The sequence below is a fragment of the Corvus hawaiiensis genome, chromosome 30, assembly GCF_020740725.1.
Source record: "Corvus hawaiiensis isolate bCorHaw1 chromosome 30, bCorHaw1.pri.cur, whole genome shotgun sequence".
NCBI classification, from domain to species: Eukaryota; Metazoa; Chordata; class Aves; order Passeriformes; family Corvidae; genus Corvus; species Corvus hawaiiensis.
This window is the reverse complement of record NC_063242.1, coordinates 14,586,149-14,600,467: the sequence shown is the minus strand read 5'-3', so window position 1 is coordinate 14,600,467 and position 14,319 is coordinate 14,586,149. Positions and strand designations below refer to the sequence as shown.

General features: G+C 36.9%; 1 protein-coding gene across 2 annotated transcripts in view; it reads left to right on the top strand.

Annotated features, from left to right (window-relative positions):
• ANKRD12 (ankyrin repeat domain 12) overlaps positions 1 to 14,319 on the top strand; it is a 59,494-nt gene that overhangs the window by 26,391 nt on the left and 18,784 nt on the right. For both annotated transcript variants that reach the window (XM_048289578.1, XM_048289579.1), the window contains 4 exons: positions 6,984 to 7,130; positions 8,127 to 8,327; positions 11,580 to 11,722; positions 13,328 to 13,475. In XM_048289578.1, coding sequence (XP_048145535.1) covers positions 6,984 to 7,130; positions 8,127 to 8,327; positions 11,580 to 11,722; positions 13,328 to 13,475 — 639 coding nt within the window. The remainder of the gene's footprint in view (positions 1 to 6,983; positions 7,131 to 8,126; positions 8,328 to 11,579; positions 11,723 to 13,327; positions 13,476 to 14,319) is intronic.

Below are 14,319 nucleotides of genomic sequence, written 5' to 3'. Positions count from 1 at the left end.
CTAATAGAGTAAGCTTAAGCTTACTCTATTAGAACTGATTTCAAGGCTTCAAACTACCATTCTTAACAGAGTTCTTTTCAAATCAAGATGGAGGGAGCTGGATACATTCCAAGAGATACAGTTATCTCTGGGTTTAGGTAACTAATTATCGATGTCATTGTGCAATAACAGTAATAGTTCAGTTGATAACCAAACAGTATCCGTGGCCAGCAGAACGCATGTTCCCAAATTTCTCAAAGGCTCAGTGCTATACTTTTTTATGCATTTCTTATTGTACATTTGAATATTTTCATGACTGGGTAGTTCCGTTAATGTGCTGAGGTTTAAAGGCAAGATGGAGGTGTATACCTCAGTGTGTGTTTAATTTTTGTTCAGGATTGATTTCATGCAGAAGATTTGGCTTCTTGATAATACATACATATTACTGTAAAGAGACTGTAGTATGAAATCCATATTGAAATAGTCACATTACAAAACGATGCTCCTAGCTTTAGTTCTGTTTTCAGTGGTTTTACAGCATTCTTGAGTCTTACACTATTCATGATACCACTTGCTTCTGAAAACACCATGTCTAAATTAGAAGTATGCTCCCAACATCTGCTTTATTAAATTTTTTGCTTGGTATTAGACCATAACTATTTTTTTCATAATGGAAATAAATGTGTGTAGATGTAGTATCTAGTATTTATCAAAAGTTTTCTGTGTTGAAAATCTTTTGTTGTGTCTCCCCACCCCCATCAACTTTAAATAAGTCATTGTCACAAGCATCTTGTAAAGTAGGAGAACTTTTTGTGTGTCTTGTGCTATAGCCTCTATTGTCACAGCTGCCATAAACAAGATTGGTTACTTCAGACATGTAGACGTGCACAATAAGACAGTGCTCACACTACAAAATCTTTTTGTCACAAGTTGTAGCAGGGAGATGAAATAGACAATTCAAGTATGGGCAAGAAATACTTAACATAAAAGTAGAAGGCACGTGGCTCTTAACTATGGTAGCAAACATGACAGCTTGGCAAACATTTCGTTTCTGCTGAGGTAAGGAGGTAAGAGCAACTGCTCTTTGCAGGTGGGAAACTTGGTGCGTAAGCCTTCCAGAAACTTTAGAGCAGGAGCATTACTGGGATGAAAAAACTGTTCCTGTAATGCTGATTCTGTGCCTAACCAATTAGATTAGACCGCTGGGAATTAGATACTTAAATTGGTGCCAAGTTTGTCATGGATTAGGACTGACATGAGTGATCATGAAATGCAGTGCTGCTTCTGGCACAAACTTGGCATTAGACATGGAAAAGGTTTGCTCTCAGTGAGCTAAGCTGTTACCTCTGAGAGAAATGTCTCCCTGATAGCTGTGTACAGAGAATGGAGAGTGTTGAGAAGGAAGAAAGTAAGTTTTTGGAAATGAGAATGTAATCAGAGACAGAGGGGGAAAAAGAAGAGGTGATGAAAAGCTTCTTATCACCTTTAAGGTCATTAAAAATGTGTCTGAGTTAAAAAAAGAAAAAAATTGCCATAAAAGTAGCTAGAGGATAAAAAAATCTAATAGTTTAATAAATGGTTTATCCCCCAGATACGTGGGAGGGTCGCTAGCTGATTGTAGGAACTCCATGATGACTGGATTTCATCCTGTTTAGGCATGTAAATGAGTCATAGAATGGGAATACCTAATTTTTAGAGCTTTACATCATTAGAGCTTTCTTGGTTGTATCTCTGGGTCTTCCGTAAACTAACATTTTGTCTTTTCTTTACTGATTTTTGTAAAACTTGCTCCTTTGCTTCTCTCTCCGGTGAGCTTTTTTTGTTTTCTACTTCAGGTATTGTCTAAATACTGCAAGTGGTAATGAACATGGACAGCCAAAATGAATGTTAACATAACACTGAAATGTTTGGGGATTTTTTTTCCATTTGATTTCTGCAGCACTATACATAAAGTACATTTTGCACCCAGTCAGTTTTGGCAAAATTGAAACCAAATAGCATTTGTATAGTACTGTAAGAGTCCAGAACAATTATAGCCCACCTCTTTATCTAAATGTAAATTTAATTTTTTTTTCTTAAGAAAATGCTGCAATAAATTTGTATTCGATATTTCAATATTGAGCCTTTTAGTTACTTTCTTAATAATTTAGTAGCCATGGAGACTGCATCCAGTTGTGTAAAGGCAGTCCTGCAATGCCAGTTGAGATGGATGAAGTAGCTGCAAAGTCTGCCCAGGTCTGAAAGAGAACATGAGTCCCAGGAGAGCTGTGGCCTTCTGAAGAGGCCCCTGGGAACAGGACACACCTGGAAGGACACTCTGTCCCTGTGTTTATCAGCAGCATCCTGTTGTGTTTCTTCTGTTGTGTGGCGCTGTCTGTGACACTCCCCTGATTGTGGTGGCTACCCTGAACTGAGGGCTCTCTCATGACATCCCCATTCTTGGTCAGAGCAACCACAAAAAGCTAATACAATGTATACATACTGCAGACAAATTTATTTATACTGCAGTATAGCTTTAATCTGTTTATAGGTAAGTCTTAGGGAGGAGTCTGTGTGCAAGCTTTGATTGAGACTGCTGGATTGGATGGTCAAAGCAGAATTATTTTTCTTATCTTTTAAAATAAATTCTCTGATTTTAAATCTCCCAATCCAAAACCATAATTGGATTGAAAAGCCATCAGTTATTTAAACTACTTAAATAGAGTTATTTGAATTTTCTTAATTTATTTAAATAATCTGGTTAGTTTTAAATAACCTCTGATGCCTACTGTTCTTATTCCAATAACCACAAGTGTTGATTTTGCAGAGGTCAGATTTGTTTGCTTTCTCCACCTTATTAGTCTAAAGAGATAAATTTGAATTTTTCATAATAATTAAATATAGCCGCAGATCCTAAAAATCTTTTCATTGTAAAGATGTTACACAGTTGATTATTCAGGAACGAGTTACAATTACACTGAACATGGTAATTTGTTGATCTTTCTTGGAAATTATGTTCTCCAGATTTACTGTTTATAGTAGGATCTTGGTTTTGTTCTCTGATCCCTTCAATTTCAGTCTTTAAAGTAGTCCAAACGTGGCACAGTCATACTTCTTTTAGCACTTAGCTGACATCCAGAAGAGCAAAGCAACTGACCTCTTCATGTTGCATGGGTACATCACAGTAACACAATTTCTGTGCTTGTGCTTCCTGTAGTTACAGGGGTGAGTGGGGGTGTTGAAGAGACTGTTGACACACCGCTTGCTGGATTTGGGCTTATTGTTCAACTATAACAAGTTTATTTAACTGTTGTTTGGGCTAGAGGCAGGAAAGGGGAGGTGGTTTTGTGTGTTGGTTTTGTTAAATAAATGTCATAAGCTTGATTAATTAGGTATCACAGTAGTACCTTGAAATCTCTGCATTGTTAAGTGCACTGTGAGGTCTCTGCATCACATTCTGAGCTTTCTCTTTCCCTGAGGGTAGGAACCACAGCCAGTCATGATGTGTTTCTCTTGGAAAATAACTTCAGTCAGGTTGCCATGATCACGCAGAGCTGAGTAATTCTGTCTCTGAACTTCATCATCTGCAGTTATCTTGACCCATCTTGTACAATCATTAGCAATGAACATGTTAGTCTTTGCTTGTATATCATTCAATCTTATAACTTCATAGCATTTATTTCAAGCAGTTTCTATTTTAATTTTGCATGGTCCTATTTTTTGATCCTGTTATTCTTTACAATTTGGACTATGATAGAGTCGTTTACATGAAAACAGACTATCATGAGCCCTGAAGTTTGAATTTGGTGAGGTTTTTTTCCCTAATTTCTTTTGTCCACTTACTAAGGTGATTATTTTACCAAATGAAATACTTTGTTAGTTTGGCATGATTTGTTTTGAGAAATCCACATATTACATTACTTAATAATTTAATTTTCTAAACCATTAAAAATTACTTGAGTGGGTATTTGTAATTTATCCAAGTAAAAAAAAAAAAAAGGCAAACAAGAACCCAGATGTATTATTGGTTGCCTTGGGACAAAATCTGTCATGCATAAATTATCCTAAAATAATCAGTGGTGTTTCTGCTGTTCCTTGTGCCAGTACGTTTTAAGTATTGTGAGTGAATTTCATTGGGCTACTTTACAAATAAGTGCTCAAGTGCTCCTAAATTCCTCTTTCACATAACCTGAATATTTCAAAATTATTTTTTTAAGTGTTTGGTGAAAAGCTTGTGTTGCAAAGGGAAAATCTTAAAAAGATACTGTCCGGATGGATTTGGCTGTGTATTATGAAGTTTATTTAATGAAGGTGGTTAAACATGAAGCCACTTGAAGAGTTCTTGTTTTTTTTTTTTTAATAAAAAGTAAAAAATTCCCTTATATACTATTTTTAAGTGCTGAAGAACAGCAGACAACAATGAGAATGTGAATGTAAAAGAAGGTATTTGCATTCCATAGAATCTGAAAACAAAATGCTCAAAATCTAAAAAACCACCCACCAAAAAACCCCAATAACCAAAAAACCAACCAAAAAAATGCCCAAACAACAAAACAGAAACCAGCCAACCAAAAAAAAAAACCAAACCAACAAAAAAACCCCACCAAAAAACCAAACCAGCTAATTGAGTTTAGCAGTCAATTTTATATATTAAATTCAACCTAAATTTAGTGTCTTAAACTGATACTATTCCTCTATTAGGGAAGTTATTGCTGTTCAAATTGTAGAAACATCAAGTACACAGCTGTGAAAAGTTTTCTGTTACCACAAGACAAAGAATAGCTAAAAAGTTGGAAGTTCCTAAATGTTAAGGTGCTCTCCTCCTGTTCAAGTGTAGTGTACTGTGTGATGGTAGTCTTGGAACATTGATTTATTTTTTGATGTATCAGACTTCCTATTTTATATGCCCTACTCCCTGGTTGGTTTTTTTTTTGGCTTTCTTCCACTCCTCTTGTCCTATTTTGTTTTACCTTGTATACTCAGATCCAGGTCGTATCCATGAGATCTTTGGGGGGAAAAGCAATAGCCTTGTCCAGAACATACTCCAGTAAGTGGATTAGCAGGTGCACCTGCTAGAGTCTTGAGACTTTTTTAGGTTTTTTGTTGATCGTACTGATTTTTGTTCATTGAACTGTTTAGACTTACTGAAAATACATATGAAGTCTCATAGCCATTTTAGTAAAACTGTTCTCTTTTTGAGTGGTAAGTGCATAATTACAGTATAACTTGGTGAGAACAGTTGTATTCTTATTGGGTAGTTTAATTTGGTAAGATCTAGAAATGCTTTGCAAACACTGTGTTAATAAAATGTAATAGAAGAATAATTTACCCCTCCACTGAAATGCAAGACTGAACATGAGACAGGAATAAATTGTGCTGATGGAAAAAAAAAAAGGCAAAACCCAAAAAATCTGGACAACCCCAGTGGGTAAAAGAGTAGAAGCTAGATAATCAAAAGCTTTATTTCATTTCTTTTGATATATTATTTTCTCAAGCTGAAAATAGCTATATTATTGTAAGGAATAATTCAGAATGAAGATAAGTGTGTTTTTCACGGAAAAAATCATGAGCAGTAAATAGCATATGCTGAGAAGCAGCTGATTATGCTGGTCAAGCTGAAATGTGTTATTTTGATAGAAGTACTAAATTAGTCAATAAAAAGTGTGCTGTGCATTATCCTTGCAGAGAGAACAGCATACTTGCAGTGAAAAAGTTGAAAGTACAATTTTATTGTAAACATTTTTTTTGATTTTCCTATGCAGATGTTTTTATCAATGGGGCACAACACAAATAGTGTTGATTTGGGTATTGAATTAATTCTTTAGGTATTCAAGGCTATGAGTTGCTTGCAGTTTAGGAAAAAAATTATCATTTGATTCTGTAAAAGGGATCTTGTTTCCTTTTTAAACAGGATGGATAAATTTATAGAGGTTTTTAAAATATGTACATAGGTATGTAACTTTCCAGTCTTAAAATACTGTTGCTTGTAATTGTTTAGCCTGTAAAATCATGTATTTCTTATGGGTCAGTGTGGAATTCAAGATAAAAACTGTTGATGTGCCTTCCTGGGCCTCGAGAGCATTGCATTAGTAGAGCTTGTGTCTGTAATCAGGCCTAGAAAATGAGATTTAGAGAAGGCTGGGAAGGCAGAAAATGAGTTGAGAGGAAACAAATGAAACAACAAAGAAGGCAGATTTGTAGAAAGTGAAAAGATAACTAGGAACCTCAAAGGGACTTAAGCTTCTAATTTTTACCTCTCTGCAGAAGGTCAAAGAAGTTTTCCTCAGTGGAGTCCTTTAAGGTTTTCTGCTTTTGCAGATGACAAAGTTTCTTGGTTTTCATGGGAGTTTTTGTTTCTTTTTTAATGTGTTTATTCAGATGTGTAATTTTAGCTCCTGGTTTAAAACATGGACATGAAATATTAAACAGCTTCTGTAAATATTGATAAAAGGGAAGAAGTTATGTATATAAAATAGCTGTATGTTTTTGAAGGATATGAATTCTGGAGAAGAAATTGCTTTAAGATAAAAAACCAGAATGAGTTTGAGAGAAACAATCTTTTAACCAATTACTTAGCAGATACCAATATTAAATAGTCTTTTCCTAATTTTTAACATGGTGTCTTGAGAGAAGTAGAAGAGAGCATAGTCTCAGATCTGTGTTCAATGCTGAAAGCTGACCAGCTGATTTTACAGAATTTTTTAATTGCCTGACTTTTAATCTCTGAGAATTCAAGTTGTGACATATACAGCATTCCTGCTGTGAAACAGGTTTTTCATCTTTTAGAATTTTTTGGTAATCCTGCTTACAGCTTTAAGTGCTTTGTCTCAGTAGCTTATTATCCTAATACGATTAGAACAGGTAACCATCACTAATGCAAATGAAGTAAGTTAGAGGTGTAATTTCTGTATTTCATCACCTACCACCAATCACCAGTTTACAGACCTGAAGAGATGGTTTTATTTCTAGAAAAATATTCTTCTGATGGAACAGCAGTTTGAGTCTTTAAATGTTCCTATTTCTAGAGAAGGAAGGTCCGGAGAAAAAGAAAATGAAGAAGGATGCTGGGAATAAGAAATCAGCACCGGTTAGCATTCTTTTTGGTTACCCTCTGTCAGAGCGCAAACAGATGGCACTTCTTATGCAGATGACAGCAAGAGACAACAGTCCAGGTGATCTTACAAAGTTAACAGTTTTCTTCCTCTTGCCTGTTTAGTTCTGTCCTAATCAGAATATTCTGAATCCTGATGTTTTTCAGCAGTCTTTGATTTTTTTTTCACTTATTTTAAATCATTCATACTTCTGTTAAAACTTACTTCACCTAGATGAGTGATTTGATGAAAAATTCTTGATCTTCTGTATTTATGTGAAAAGCTTTGCACTATGATAGCTGTAAAAATTGAAGATTTCTTCCTTTGATTTTTTTTGCCTCTCAGACTCTGTTCTTATGGATTATTTAAAGCCTGAAATGCTTTCTTTTTTTTTTAACTGAAGCTTAACTATTATCTTACTGTCTCACTTTGGAGCAGGATTTTAATTTAGGAGGAAATGGGATCATTTCCTTAGGATTTAGTGGGAGAGGAGGGACATCTTGGTTTTAATTCACCATTTCAAACTGTCCTTGGTCCAGCTGTATTTAAAAAAAATCTTTACATATGTATATATGTTGTACAGGTGTAAAGTTTTTACAGAATTGTTATTTAAAAGCAAATAGCTTAAGGTTTCCTTAAGGAACTATCCAGTCCACCCAGCTGTGTTGGTACAGCTGAGGATTAATGTACACAGACTGTAATTCCTTAAACTGGCATCCCACTGCATAAAAATATAGTGGAATTTTGCTGGAGGAAGAGGAAGCAGGGTAGATACTCATCTGCGTGATCACGCTTTGTCTTGATTCAGCAGAATTTTTACCAGACTATGTGAACCTTGTAGTTTGTATAGGCTTCATCTGTCCTAGAAACTTGCTTAAAATAGTAAGATTTTGCAAAATGTCCTTTTTCACATTGAAAATCAGCATTGTGTTGATACGTGTGAAGGGTGAAATGTCTTTTATTTACATATAATTATTCACTGGTCATTGTTATTTTTGAAGGCAAGTGTAGACAATCTTTTTACTTCACCTCATTTTAATTAACTTAATAGTGACCATTTAAAAACTTGTTTTATAGATTGCACCTTGAATCATTCCTTACAAACAACACCAACCCAGAAGAAAACTCCAACCTCTTCTTCAAGACAAAAAGACAAAGTTAACAAGAGAAACGAACGAGGGGAAACTCCTCTACATATGGCAGCAATTCGAGGGGATGTTAAACAGGTCAAGGAGCTAATCAGATTAGGTGCAAATGTAAATGTAAAAGATTTTGCAGGTAAGTTAATATGAGTACTCTTCACTGTATAAATTAAAAGTAACACTAAAGTTGTTAACAGAGGTTTCCTTTCAGTTCGTGTTGTATGCAAATGAAAAAATGTAACTTCATAGAAATTCCCACATTGTGTTTCTCTTTTCCTATGGTAGTGGTAGTACTGGGACACTATAGTACATAGTGTATTATTAGAACAATATAGTAATACCCAGAGGTTTCAGCTGTGTCCAGGGCCTTTGCACAGTAGGTATTTACAGGAATATGTGCACACTTGCTGAAGTTTATAGGGTTATGCTGGGCAGAGTCAAATGGTGAGACTGTGGGCTATGTGAGGAGATGCAAAGTTAGTAATGGTGAGGGTGGTGACGCTGTGATGTGCGCTGTCTTCACCGGGACAGCTGATACGCACCAAGGCAGATGAGAGTGGTATAGTTGCACTTGTCATCTAGTCCTGCTGGATTAATGATAGCTTTGCTGTGTCAGTATTTGCTGTGATTTCAGCAGTGATTGATGAGCTTTGTTAAGTTGTAACATAGACAGTATTTTTGGGTTTACGGGTTTTGGTTTATGGGTCTGAATTATGTTCGCAGTGGGAATGGTTGAGAGGAGTTGAGGTAGCAGGCCCCTGTGGGAGAAACTAAGAACTGTGTAGTACAATTAGTTGTCAGCTCAAACTTGACATCAAGAGAAGATAATAATGAGATTAACTGAAATCTTGACTTTAGGTAAGAAATAGATTGGTAATTTCTTGGTTTGCACAGGGTGGCTGAATTTGTATTTGAACATGAAGCTGCCCAGGACTGGCATGTAGAGGAAGAGAAGAAAACAAGCAGAAGTGGAACCCTGTGAGATCTTCAAAGAAGTTGAGAGGGGAGATGAAAAGAACTTGTTGACAAGAGCAATTTTAGAAAAGGAGGGGGAGGTTCAGGAGAAGACAGGCCCATAGAAATCACAGGGAGAATAATAGGAACCCTTCAAGAAGAGATGTAGTGGGTTGACCTTGGCAGGCTGCCAGACACCCACCCAGCTGCTCTCTTATTTCCCTTCTTCAACAAGGTGTGGAGAGAAAATAAGATGGAAAAAAGCCCTTGTAGTTTAAGACCATTCAATAAGAAAAGCAAAAGCTGCATGTGCAAGCAAAGGAAGAAGAGGAATTCATTCACTATTTCCCATCATCAGGCAAATGTTCAGTCACTTCCCGGGAAGCAGGACCTCAGCAGGTGTGACAGATGCTTGGAAAGACAAATGCCATTATGTACAAACAACCCACCTTCCTCCTTCTCTCACTGAGCTTTTATTGCATGACATCCTGTGGTATGGAATACACATTTGGATCAGCTGTCCTGGCTATGTCCCCTCCCAACCTCTTGTGCAGGAGGAGGGAGAGAGAAAACCATGACACTTCACAGGCCCTGTTCAGCAGTAGCTAAAACCCCGATGTGCTGTGAGTACTGGTGTATAGCCCCAAATGCAATGCACAGCACCATATGGGCTGCTCTGGAGGAAGTTAACTTCGTAGCTTCATCCCAGTCTGACCTCGTGCAGATACTTAATTTTAAAGGCGAATGGAAGGAAGAGGACAATGGCTGAGAGCTGGTTCTGAGAACCAGTTGGAAGCAAGTGGTTGGGGACTTCATTCAGAATTCTGGAGGAGATGTTTGGGATCAAGCAAGATATTTTTCTATTGGTAATCCAAAGAGAGAAGCCGAGATGGCTGAACTTGGAAATACTGTGCAGAGGGAGAAGTCAAGAAGAGGGGGAGGATTGAAGCAGTGAGTCATGAGTGGAGAAGAGTAGGAATTTAGGATGCAGTGTAGTTTAGAGAATTAGAGTTTTTTAGCTAAGGATTTGGCAGAGCTAAAGGAGCAGAAAATGAATTAGTAATGGAGGAAGTAACCCTGCTCATGGGATATCTGCCAGAATGATACTGCCATGTGAGAACAACAGTAAAGGAAACAGATATTGACAGCAAGCCAGCACTAGAGTTGGCAGGCTGGACATTGTGAAAGGATGGAAAAGCAAAGCAGTACAACATGGAGAAAAATAAGTTATGGAGATAATTAATACAGAGAATAAAAGACAGGGATCAGAGGGCTGAGAGCAGAAGAGTGTTATCATGTTGGATGAGTGTGAAAAGGGCAGGTGGCAAGAAAATGGAAGGAAGGAGGTGGTAGCCAGACAGTGCTGGAAGTGGGTAACTAAAGTGATGATTGAAGAGGAGATTTAGTGTATGAAGAACAGAAAGAAGTGTTTTGCTCTAGAATAACCTAGAAGCTTTTCTTTTATTTTTCACTTTTTCTTTCTTTTTTTTTTTTCTTTCTTTTTTTTTCTTTCTTTCTTTTTAGCTTTTTTAAAATTTTAAATGAGTGGCAGCTTGGAAGTTGAGTGAAAGATGAAGGTGAGAAATCCAATTACTGAGGGATTAGATAAGTTAGGGGTTTCTTGTACATCCATGAAGTGGAGGTACAGGACTGCTACTGATTAGACCCATGGTTCACGTGAATAAACTCCTCCAGACTTGCACTGGTTATGTTGAAAACAAAAGTTGAATGCCTCTCCAGAACTGGGCTTTGAGAAGGCATCAACAGCAGTTCAGGTCAGCTATGAAGTCATCAAGCTGGGGAGAGGAAATTGAGGTAAGGAATATAGCTTGTGTGGGTTGTCATCTTCAGTTGACGCTCTGCTGCAGAAAATGAGGACTGCACTTGTGGAAATCAAAACTACAAAAAATTACTAGTGTTCTGGGAAATACCAGCAATAAGTTCTCTGTCACTATTAATAGCTTATTATCTAGCTGCTAAATGTTGTTAATGATTCCTAGTACATGTTCAGTAGCTCTAAAGGAGTGATGGTTAAGGTAATTTGCCATACTTATTTTTTCCAGTAGTGTGGTTTTCAAACTGCTTTCATATAGAATAATATTATTTATATATATACTTAACACAGTTCAAATGTTTACTAGTCAAAGAATCTCTGACATGTTTAGCCTGGGGATCTTGTGCCAGATTTTGTCTTGTACTATTTGATTTGTGATTCCAGCATTCAGTTTAATCTGAGAAGAATTTGGAATTTGGCATGAGGTTTAAAGTTGATAAAGCATGTATTGTTCATCAGACCCATGGTGTGGCTGTCCTGCCAAGTACTGTGTGTGAGAGTGTGTTTTGAAATGTTTGGAGGCAATAGAGATCTACAGCACAGGAGGAAAAAAACAGATCTTTGATCTTTCAGTCTTAAGTCTACCATTCTTCACTCTAGGTTGGACACCACTGCATGAAGCTTGTAATGTTGGTTACTATGATGTTGCTAAAGTTCTGATAGCGGCAGGAGCTGACGTGAACACGCAGGGCTTGGATGATGATACCCCACTTCATGATTCTGCTAGTAGTGGGCATAGAAACGTGAGTGTTCTGGGAGAGTGGGAGGAGGTATAAATACGTGGCTTGAAATGCTGAAGCTTCAGAACAAATTCTAACTGTCCTCTTTGCAGTTATGTGGTCTTATAGTTCTGCTTCTGCTGTTTTGGGAGCATCTTAAAGTTGTTCTGATTGTCTTTGTTTCATCTGACTTCTTTTGCCAGATATTTTCTACCAATATCTGTTGTCTTAAATATTTAAAAGTTTCCCCTTTACTTTCTTAATAAATAATCACTTTAGCAACTTTTTTTGAGAAACTTTTACTGTACAGAATTCTCAAAAGAAAAATGTCTACTAACAGTGTACTATGGATTTGTGTATATTATGCATATATGTTAGTAAATATTTAAGGGTCCTGTATGTCCTATATTTCTTTTTGTGTATTATTTATGGCATCGAAATGGAGAATTGATGTATGTGTATTCTTACTATTTTTTAAAATTTACCAATCAACACTTAGGGCAGAAGATAAATGGAGCTCTGTAGGTATTTTACATTAGCTTCTAAATTTGTTCTTAATTTCTGCAAATAAGATGCAGAAGTGACTCTGCTTTCCCTTTATGTATCTTTTATTTCATTACTGTGTGTGCAATCTGTTGTATAAAGCAAAAGATAGAATACATGCTTCAATCAAGTACACTTTCCAAACAAGATGTTCCGTTTGAAAGGTTTTTCTGGAAAAGCTAGAGAAATTAATTATGATAATCTGCTGGGAATTTTTTTATTAGCTGTTTAGTGACTGCTTTTTATAGGTACCTAAGCAGAGATCTTGGGTCTTTAGATCAAGCTTTCATAGAGTTTTAGTAGAGTCTTGGAGAATGAGGCCTCTTGCTTATCTGGTCTCAGTACAGGTACCTGTGGCCATCTCATTGAGATTGTGTACCAGAATAATTCTGAAGCTTCCTGTTATGGTATCACTGTCTGCTGAATTTCCCCATTCTTACCACATAAGGAAAAAAAATGTAATTAATACTGGACACTGTGCTGAAAATGCAGTGGCCTTGATATCACTGTAGCATTAACAGACTGTTGCCCTTGATGATGGAGAAGTTGATGATTTTGATTTATTGCATGCAGTTGCGGGTGGGGGTAGTTTGTTCCTCCAGTATGATACTTGGATCTCTCTCAGGACTTTTTGGAACTGCTGTGTGTAAACCAACAGTACTGCTACTTTTAAAACTTAATCTGTTCCTTATTTAAGTGCAATAAAATTTGGAACAAGAGGGTGAATCAAATGCAGAGGAGTAGAGAGCCTGGTAGGTGGGGAACCAGATGAATTGTGTGAAGAAATGCTAGAACAGCAAGAACAAAAGGCCCCTGTTGCATTCCTTTATAATAATGCTGTGTCTGTGTAACAGAGGACAGCTGTCTCTAGTCTTCCCCTTCACTTCCTTTAAAGAGCAGACTATGTATATACTACCTGGACTTTGCATTTTAGTTGCTGAAGTCTTGCTTTCTAGTCTCAGTGTCATAGATAGGACTTAGGATTGCATATCATGTTACTCACATTTTGTGTGCAACAGGGGCTTTTTATGTTGGTCAAGAAACATGTTGTGCATAACCTAAAAGTTAATTTATTTAATGCTGCAGATTGTGAAGCTGTTGCTTCGACATGGTGGAAATCCATTTCAAGCCAATAAGCACGGGGAGAGACCTGTTGACGTTGCTGAAACTGAAGAATTGGAAATGCTATTGAAAAGGGAGGTGCCCATATCTGATGATGAGGACAGTTGCTCAGGTAAAAGTAGCTATTTAGTTGCATAAATGCATTATTTCACCTGAGGTTAAGTGGCTTTAATCTTTTGCATAGTGTTAGCTATTAAGACTTGCTGCAGGTAACAATTGATAATGCTAAGGTTGTCTTCCACTTTTATTTTTAGAGGTAGTTTGTTAAATTTTTCAATTGAATTATCTGAAATGTATATTCTGATTTTTTTTGTTTTGTTTTCTCTCTGTCTTTAATAAGCTGCTCCCACTTTGCATATCAACTCTATATCAGAGTGGTGGTTTTACCAGAGAAAGGTATAGAGGAAAAATACCGTATCTGTTACGATACAGGGTGTTTTCTGAGATGTTTTCATGGTGAAAAATAACCCCAAAGTCACTTACTTTCCACCTTTAGTAGATGAATCAGGAGTCAGTGTTTCACATGGGTGTAACTTAGTTACTCAGTGTAGAAAAGTCCCTGCCAGTGGGGGAACCACTGGTATCTACAGGTGACCAGGTAGGTGACTTGCTGAAGTGGAGGCAGTAATTCTTGGCCGCTCCTGTATTTCTGCAGATTGAGGAATATGTAACAGCTCTTGGAGCACAGAAAGAATTGTTGCCCCAGAAGCAACAGATTCTTGGCCATGAGTAACTTACTTGAGTGCCAGACAGGAACTTTTCATTTGGCTTTCACAGAATCTTCAATAATCCAGAATCTTTTAGGTAAAAGAAATGAGGTGGATTGAAAACTGGCTGAATGTCTATGCCAGAAGGGTGGCACAAAGTTTATTTGGAGGCCAGTAACTGCCTGTGTACCTTGGATCAATACTGGGTCCACTCCTGTTTAACACCTTCATTAATGGTTGGGGTAGAGT